The 10,040-nt window shown below is 38.6% G+C and overlaps 1 protein-coding gene across 3 annotated transcripts in view; it reads left to right on the forward strand.

Moving 5' to 3' along the window:
- Nucleotides 1-8,642, forward strand: part of BMPER (BMP binding endothelial regulator) — a 158,596-nt gene extending 149,954 nt beyond the window's left edge. For all 3 annotated transcript variants that reach the window (XM_087767642.1, XM_087767634.1, XM_087767645.1), the window contains one exon: nucleotides 1,193-8,642. In XM_087767642.1, the coding sequence (XP_087623768.1) occupies nucleotides 1,193-1,374 (182 nt within the window). In that variant the 3' untranslated portion in view covers nucleotides 1,375-8,642. The remainder of the gene's footprint in view (nucleotides 1-1,192) is intronic.
- Nucleotides 8,643-10,040: the final 1,398 nt, after the last annotated feature.

The raw sequence follows: 10,040 nt of genomic DNA on the forward strand, positions 1-10,040 counted from the left end.
ACTGGTGAAGAGGAACCCCTTAAATTTATGATGCCTTAGCACTAAGACTTCCATCCTCTGTGATACACTCTTATACATATTTAATCAATTTATTTCTGCCTATTTTCTCTTTATGAATAATAACAGTACTGTAATAGCCCTCTAAGGCCAATTCTCACAACAAAACAGCATTTTTCTGTCCATAACAGAACTGTTCTTTAAAAAATCTGGACCTTCAAGCTTTCTCACAATGGAAGACACCTTCTTAATGCAACCATCTCTCTGTAAATAGCAAGAGATGATTCTGGATGCTTGAGAGTCCCTTACCATTTATAAACTATTTTATCAGTACTTGTTCTTGCCATCAGCACAGCCGTTAGAAAGAATAACAGGCTTTTATTTGTTATCGAACAATGTATTATTCTCCATAGTAAAAAGGCAGGATGTAAAATGTTAAGAGTTTAAATATTGATCTGGAGGGAGTATAGGGCTTTTAGCTGAGCCCTCAGCAGTCTCTTATGTTGGAAATGCATTGAACTGTCAACTATATAAATCAATTAATAGATACTGGAATCATTAAGTACAAAAATCCTCATTCTCAGTGATCCCTTGGTAAAATAGCATAAAGCATGGAAATAAGTAATTTTTTTTAAAAAATGTTTGTTTTAGAAATGGTGCTTCTGAATCAACAGCATTGTTTTGAGTTTCTGCAATATGCAATATTGAAAGTATAATCTTAGGAATAGAAAGTCTGATGTGGTGAATGACTCTCTTTTCTCTTCTTTCTGTAGGAGTGGGACCGATAATAACTGTCTGTCCTTGTAAATGTTTCAGAAATCTTTGATAAAAGGCAATGTAACAAATAACTAACAATGTTAAGCCTTAACTATAAAGCATAGACCTGCTTGTAGATAGAAACTTTGCCAAAACTTTATATACTGTCAGCTGTGTTAAAATTCTCAAAAAGTTCAAGACTGCTAGGAACTTGATACCTTTTTGTTTAGGAATTTTGCTACCTTTATATTTGTGATGTAAAGTAGTGTTGCATTTAATATAGTGGAATCTCTTTACAGATTATTTTTTCCTCTAGATGATCATTATACCAAAATATGCTTTTTGATATTTGCAGTAGAAACCAAGCAAACAGATATGTAACTTTCCTCGTGGGACTCTGTGTAATATGCATGTTTTGTTCCTTTTAACTGCCTTTCAGCGACCCAGTGTAAACACGGTGCAGTTTATGATACCTGTGGTCCAGGATGTGTCAAAACATGTGACAACTGGAACGAGATTGGCCCATGCAACAAGCCCTGCGTTGCAGGCTGCCACTGTCCGGCAAATTTAGTTCTTCACAAAGGAAGATGCATCAAGCCAGTCCTGTGCCCACAGCGATGACATTAGTTCTCTTTCCGCGGACACTAATGCGGGTGGTCACTGACCCCTTTGATGTTCACAGCCAGTGAAGGACTCCAGCTCTTTGTGTGCAGATTCTGCAAAGTACACGTCTACTCACAGAGTGTAAATATGCTCCTGTGTGTGTATTTATGTGTGTTTATATATACACACATGGCGCCTAGAAAGATATATAAATGTATACTGTGTGTATGTAGATACACATATCTATACACAAGTGCCCTAAACATAAGTACAACCCATATATTTATATATATGTCCACACACACCAATATACATCATTTCTATATATCATAGAAGGATGAATTATTATATGTATATTTTTTGCTATGAAGTTTATGTATTATTATTTCTAGGACCCTGATCTGTAAGTCATTGTATAAATAAACCAGGTGTTTTTAATATAATATAGTGGCATGAAAAGATTGGATGACTTTGCCATTGCATAAGTTTGTCGTTTCCAAGGAAACTTTTCTAGGGCCATAGCACTGCCAGACTGGATTAGTTTCAACACAACCTGGATTTACAGTTGTACAGGAAACACATTTCTCTGGAGATGGAGGATTTATCTAGGAATATTTCATGCGTACCTTAGAGCTGCATAGTGATTGGTGACAGTGCTTAATCAGGCAGAGAAAGCTGGGGATCGGCTTTTATGCTTTACTGAAATAACTGTGCAAAAGGATTTCCAAAGCTGGTTGGCCAGCTGCCAGCATAGAGATATTTCTTTCTGGAACAGCACCAAAGAGTCAGGGGCCAGATTTTCAAAAGTGTTCAGCACCCAGCAGCTTGCTTTGAAAATTTGACCACTTCCCATTTCATATCCTAATGCCCGTCTCTGTTGTTGTGTTTGGCAGTAGCTGTGAATACACAATAAGGAGCTTGAAGAAATTATTCATGTACATATTATCCCCTTAAACACGTTTGAAACTGCTGGGTTTGTTTCATATTTCCCCCAAATATTATGCAGAAAGCAAATCCCACTGTGAATTGGAGTGTTTGATTTCAGTATGCCTTCAAACATGAAATAATGCTGGGTTTAGTAACTCATTTAATTTATCAGCATGGTTTAGAAGGAAGACAAATTCACCCCACCAAAAAAACAGTAGAGAATGTCAAATGCTAATTGGAGAACTGGAATTTATTTCCTTACTGGTCTTTTGCTTGAGGTTTACGAACATGTGGGCTCTGTGAAGTTTGCATGACTTTTGAAGTCTCCCAGGGGAGAAGCAATAATATGGGATTTCATTAGAAACTGTTAAAAAAGCCATACAACTTTCTCAAGCCTGAAGGGAGGGGGGCTATTTTTCTTCCACTGGAAAACCTCTTGTAGAGCCCGATGGAACTGTCGCTGGAGTGGACAGAAATCTTTGGGCATCTGATTTAGGTTCATAATGAAGTAATATCCTCCCACACAGCTACTTCCATTATGCCTTGCATTGAAATTGCATATTGTAATCCTTTGAACAATTTTGTCCTTTAATTCTTCAATCTCTAGGAAGTTTTGCAGGGTCTGAGTTTACAGTGAGTGAGTGGGTGCAACACACTTGGGTTATACAACCTGTCTGCCATTCCATCCTGGAGGAAGATGCTGAGTGAGCCTGGTTAGCTTAGGCACCACACTATCCAAAATGCTGCACCGCCACAGTGTTAAAAAGAGCTGGGCAAATAATGCCAGGAGAGTTCCATGGATGTTTATCCAAATCTTAAATAAACTCAGCTTGATCTTTTTATGTCCCCTTTGTGTTTGTTTTCTCGGAACAATCAAATAATTCAGTTTTACTGGCAGAGAGGGTTTCAAAGCTGCATACACAAGTGCACTGGGAAGCAGAATTGCAAATGTGCAGATCCCATCAGAGCAGGAAACTAGAAGAGTTTTATGTGGCTCATGTAATAATTGAATGGCAAAGCTGACATTTAGAACAATTGCAATTGGTCCAAGGAGTTAAAACATAAAATGGCAGTCATTAAAATAATTTAAAGCATCAGTTAGACCAAAGAATATTTCAGCCTGTGAGCTTTCGATGCTGAGATACGGGGTCTAAGCCATTAAAAAGGTTATTTGCCCAGCTCTAGTTTAGAATAGGTTTTCATTACTGATAGATTTTCATTACTTACTGCTCAGTGTTTCCAAAATAAAAATACACACAAAGTGAATTGCATACATGAACAGTGTATAGAACTGTCCTTCCCTTTTCTTCTTCTGACTGATGAAGGTGAGTGAAAGGTGAAGGGAGAGCCCTCCAGCTCTCTCGGTCCACTCATCGCATTCAAGCAATGCTTAATTGACACCGGGTGAAGAGGTGACTCAGTCTATCTGTAGGACGAACTCTATTTTTAAATCTTAAAACGGTTCAGTTTGAAACTTGACCTACAGGTCATCTCAAAATGAGGACTCATCCCTTGGTTTAGCTTTTTCACATCTGCCTAATTAAGGGTAGGACCCTGCTTTTTACTTTAGTGATGTACACTGAAGAAGAGAGGAATGTGATTTTACCTCTAAGCTGTCTGATTGTGCCCTTATGGTGCTGTAGAGCTTTTTCCTCCAAACTCCGCAGTCTTCAAGGCAACAGTAAGGGCTATCATCTGCTCAGTTCACGTGGACAGTCTAAGGTAAAGGAGTTCTGCTTTTCTAGAAATTGCCTCCAAAGTGTCAACTTGGCACAGGTTTTATATCCGTATCTGTAGTTACCCTGTGCCCAACTGAGCTATTCGGACCAGATCAGTCCCAGCTGGGGCTGTCTCACTCCGCTCTCCTGTTTGCCTCTCTTCTTCCAGGCTTTTCGAAAGTTGAAAGTCTAGCCCAATAACATCAATAACTGCATTACCACTGGCCTCATGGAGTTTGGGTTGCAGCCCATCTTCCTCCTTAGTGCAGCATTTTTTCTAATTCTGCTGTCTTGGCTCATGAAATATTACCCTTAGGACGCTAGGGCTCATGAAATATTACCCCTAGGATGCTAAAGCTGGAAACCTTCTGTGTATTGCTGGGGATTTATTTTTGACAAAATTAACTGATAATCCAATTTTAGTATGCATGCAACATATGTTTGCATGCAATAATGTGTTTTTAATAATAGCATAAGTTTGATAATCCATATGGTATATTCACCATGCAAAACTGATGGTTGTGTAAGTTTTGGTCTTGATAATGCTTATGTCAATCTGCGCATATAGCTTTGTGCCAATTTGTAAGGTGAAATATATTTGAAGGAGCAGAGGTTCCAACCACAGAAGGATCCAAAAGGAAAGTCTGAGAAACAGCTCTGTAATCCAATGGATGGAATCAAGGAAAGATTTGGATCAACAGCTTCGCCATTAACCTGCTATGTGTTCCCTGGCAAGTCATTTAATATTCTGTTCTTCATTGGGGAAATGAGGCTCTGGGTTTATGCATCTTTTTTAAGTTTATGGATAGAAAATGTTCTAAAATGCCATACATCACCAGCGGAATGTCAACTGGTATTTTACCAATCTACTCAGCTCTGCTTTGCATCAGTTTTTCCCATATCTCCCATATCATCCCTTCAAAGTCAGCTTTTGGTTGGCATATGAGGAGGTCAAATACATTTACTTCCTCCTCATTTACTTTCAGTTGTGTCTATTTTTGTCATATATATTGAGTTTTATAAACCATGGAGACAAGCCATAGCCAAGCAGAGTAATTTGAGTTGTAGCCCAAGACTCTATAGGTACTCCCACATCTTCCAAGAATACCTTTCTTCTATAGAGCAAGGTATGCACTTGGAGCAAAAAATGAAGAGATTCTTAATATCCTATTCAAATGTGAACCCATCCTTGCATCACGTAAGTAGTTTCCAGGAGATGATAACCTAAAAGAAGTAAGTTCTCATCAGAGGCTTTTCTGCTTTTTTTGAACACAGAATTCAAATACCGTTTGACACTGCTTGGCTTCCCACTGACAGAACCTGACATTTGCAATAGCTGGACTGATCTTGAGTGACTGTACAGGGGTACCTTTTTTTTTGCCTTCATCAAAAGTGGTCAAGGTTATATCAGAGCTAACAGATATGAGAATAACAGCCCATGCATTTGCAGCTGGACAGGCTGGAAAGAGAGACAGTCAACAGCATTTAGCACTGAAGTGGTGAGATGTTTCAGGTATTTCAAGACCAGTCCTGACTAAGGGGGCATTATGCCAAGGTCTCAGTATTTGACAAACAAGAACTTTACATTACATAATGCCGATCAAATGCTATCCCTGATTTTACCATTTCAGAAAGCCCTGTGGTGAGAGAGATGTTTCTGCTTCCTTACAGAAACATTTCTAGTCTATGACTGCAAATTTTTCAAGACAAAGGCCTAACTGTCCTGCCAGTACAGAATTCCTTCTCTCTCTGCGTAAAGGTTGTTGCACAGATCAGTATTTCCAGTGCAATAATCACCATGACACCTGAGCACCAAACAGAGCCTATAACAACAATATAAAATTCTCCTATGAACACGAGGTAGCTCTTGATCCCTCAGATGGCCACGACATTGTGTTTGAATGAAGATGGTACAATAACATGAGGAAACAAAGAAGCAGGATGACAGAATAAGGGTAAGAGGCAAATGAGAAAGGAGAAAACAGTAATAGGATTTTTTTTCTGTGTGGATTTTTTCCCTCTAAATGGTAAGAACTAAACTGAAAGTGTTCTCTGACAAAGCCAAAGTACATCCATACTCCCTGAGCAAAAAAATCCCCACCAACCACCCAAAAAACCCCAAAACAACCACAGCGGAATTATACGTTGAGATCTGAATAGAACAGGTGTATATTGGTAGATATAGAAATCCATAATTAAAATAAAGTTATGAGCTTCTGTTCCTACTTTTCTCACAACCCTTAAATCACAGTAGTAGTCACCAAAGTTAAGGAAAGGGATCTTATTTCCTGGGCTGAGATGAGGCAAACATCGGCAGAATTCGCTTCTCGTGCTTCCCCTAGCACAACAAACCTGTTTTGGTTTCTTCCAGCATATGTGCTTTAGTGAACACACATCATTTCCCAGTCTACAACTGTCAGAACAAAGGCTACAAATGCACTTTTATATCTAGTCTTATTCCTGGCTTTGAGATAAAATTGCAAGATCTACTTACTACTCAGAGGGCACAAGTTTTCTTTTTGACAACACTGCTTTTACCAGGCAGCAATATTGCTCAGAATCAAGCAGCATCTTAGACACTCTAAACAATGTTTAATACGATATGTAGCGTTTTCTGTTTACATGAATTTACCCTTTCATTGTGAGTTATGAGTTAATGCCAGCCCTGCATACAGGAGGAAGCTGGCTCTAATGCCGTGTGTATGTGCGGTGGGAGAGGGGTGGCACTGAATAATTACCATTATCATCATTGATAGCGCTTTGTATTTCCCTAAGTGATGCTTATATCTGGGCATCAATATGATTTGGTTTTGCACATGAAAGTGAAATCATGGGAATGTAGGAATTTCCTGCCCAGACAGACCCACATTTTTTTCTTATCCAGTGGTGAAGAAATGCTTCAAAGCATGCTTCAAAGAGTGGTATGTAAGCCGCATAATGGACAGCTATGCAACAACCTGTTCATAGCGGTAAGTTAGCCTTATACTCTGGCAGTAAGTGGTTGGTACTTTAATGACCCAATCGTTCAAAGCACTTAACTATGTGCTCAAACTTTGAATAACCTCGTTTGCTTCAATGGGGCAGCATGCATGCTGACTTCTAACCACATGCTTAAATGGTTTGCTGGGTCAGGGCCAGAGAGTTCAGCATCTGGCAGGATCAAGTATTAAACCTTATAGTATGATATTTCTTATTTCTTCATGATTTCTATACATGGATCTATTTTATGATCATGCTGCTATCTACTGCTAGAACATCACAGAAGCCAAGGCTTTTTGAAGCCTGTTTTTTAAGACTTTAGAAGATTGGAGAAATGTTTTTCTATTGATTTTTGATGTCAGCATAATAATTTCTTATATTACATTGTAATTTCCTACCTTATTTTATTTCTTGTTGTTGTTAAAAGAAAGGGACATACTGGACTTCATTTTTTCTTTTGCACTGGTAAAAGCAAGTGAGCACTTTGTGAGTTAACTGTTGCTAGCTACACTAGTTTTAAACTGGTTTGAGATCATACTAGCACCATCCTGGCTTTATAGGTGTGGAAGTAATCCACAATCCTCATGTGGCTACCCTCAATTATTAGACTTCTAATTGCTTCTGATTGCTTCTAGCTAGAGCTCAATATAAATCTCTGATAACACTGTATTAGAATAAAAGCATCTGCAGCTCAAATCAGTATAACTAATTTGCTACAAGAGATCACAGTTTATAAATGAAGGGGGAAAAAAAGTAATGTGTTGTACTTAACTTACTTTCACAAAAACTTTGATAAACAGTATTAATAAAGAAAAAGGAAGAGTGACTATAGAAACTGATGAAGAAAAGAGAATTTTGAAACTCAAGGGTTTTTTTAACATTTAGTTCAAGTATTCAACTTCTTTAATGAGTATTGTTGAGTGGCATTCAAACCCATAGAAAAACTTGATTGGGTTCTGCAGAATATGGATCAAAACCCAGAGGTGGATATGTACTGATGCAGTTCTACAGTTAAAATCGCACTGTGTCTTGAAGGGAGTGAAATAAATGAGTAGAGTTTGGAGGAAATTATTATATTATTTCTCCCATCTTAGGCACCTCAATGTTTGCTAGTTTGGGGTATAAATATGCAGGTGTTTGAATCCCACCATGTCTGATGTACAGCCCTGACTGTCTTCATATTGGTGTGCATCAAGAATAACTCTAGAGGAACTCATAGAATAATCCTTATTTCAAAAGACAAGGTATGGGTTTTTTTTTCCATTTCTTGTTCATTATAATGAATTGTTACCCTGCAAATGATCAAGGGGAAGAGAAGCTGCAGGGAAAATTACAGTGTATATCACACATATTAGATGTTTGAAGCCATTAAATGTATGGATGGGTTACTTGAAATATTTTACATGCAATTTGTGGAGAATGCTCTGTAGTGTCAAGAGCATCACAGCAGAATGTTTACATTTTAATGTTTAGAATTGCTTTGCTTATTCATGCTAAATTTTTAACAGATTTCACCTGAGGTGCATTCATGTAAATATGAAATCTATTTAAAATTTTACTAAATTTCTATCTTCAGTATGTCTCAGTTTATACCTTTGTTGAATTTAAAATGATTGTATAGTTTAATGTATCTCACAGAACTGCAAAACTGTGCAGTAACTTTGACGTGGCTTGTCTTTGAGTGTCTATACAGTTTTTCCAAGAATACTGTACTAATATACTTTTGTAAAAGTAGGATTGTGATGAGTATGTTTGTAAAGACATTATTTATTCCCTTATAAACTTAATATTTATTATCTTTATGCAGATAAATACTGATGCCTGATTATTTCATAGCAATCAGTGAAAACTGCTGTTCTGATTTGCAAGGTCCGACTCAGAAAAGGAACGTCTGCTGCCCAAGGATTGATACTGTGTTCTCCTAAGAACTGATGTTAAATACTTTTATTTCTTGGGAGGGGAGGGAGCAGCCATACAGACTCTTTCCTTTTACTTTCACCTGTGATTTGGGAGCTGGGATTTTGGAACGCTCTGTTCAGCTGGTGACTCGTTTATGTGGTATCACTTGGCCAAGTTACTACACTGCTATTTGCCTTAGCTTTCTCACTGGTGGAACAGAAACGATAATGCTTTACAAAAATAACAGAAACTTTAGGAACAATGAATTTGTTAGAAATCCACTGATCTGTTTTTGGGCAAGGCTCCTATTAATGTCTGTTGGGCTCCAGATCAGGCCTCACAATTGCCAAGTATTTTTATTTTTTTGCGAAGAGGAAACTGCTCTGCTTCTGAAAGGGTAATTAGATCATGAACCCAAAAGGCCAGGGCTGAGAGCAGGATTTGCTCTGTGCTGAATGAGAAGATGACCTTCTTTGGTGGATTTCTCCCTCCTGGACCGAGATGAGGAGAGCATAGAAGGTAAGAGATTCGTGACTTTCTTTTTGCTTTAAATTCATAGGGCTACTGGTACTGCATGCTCTGTAGCTGTGGGACACCTTGCTTTGTCTGTACTAAGTATGTTGATGTGAAGTCCCCAGTGACAGGCTGCTTCAGTATTGTGAGATATTGAATGTTCATTTTGGGGAGGGCAGGCTCATCTCACCAGTCTTTGTTCCATTACTGGGATGTGAGGGCATGGCAGAGGTAGCAAGGTCTGTAGTTCAAAGGCTGGGTGATCTGGCCCTGCGTGCTAGCGTACCAGATGACTACTTACATGGTGATATGTAACTTTTACTCCAGATTACCACTCAGTGGTGATGGCTACTCTGTACTATTCTTCCTACCCATTTTGGATGCAGCCTCCTTACCAAGAACGCTGCAATACTAATTTTCCTCCCAAGCCATGTGCAGTTACAGACTTTATCCTCACTTGTCTTTTGCCAGACTTCGCTTGGCCCTTAGTGTAATTAAGCTCAAAAATAGTCAACATTTTGTCTGCCCAACGTGAGGGCTTCACAGACTGACCTTTTTCAGAGCACTTGCACTGTTCATGGGGGCAAAGTAGAGGTCCCGTGGGCACCTCTCACAGCTACAAGTGCTCTGATCCCGAGTGTCTAGGAC

Source organism: Nipponia nippon, unplaced genomic scaffold (assembly GCF_047370975.1).
Source record: "Nipponia nippon isolate SJK-2023a ecotype South Korea unplaced genomic scaffold, ASM4737097v1 scaffold_1, whole genome shotgun sequence".
In the NCBI taxonomy this organism is placed as follows: Eukaryota; Metazoa; Chordata; class Aves; order Pelecaniformes; family Threskiornithidae; genus Nipponia; species Nipponia nippon.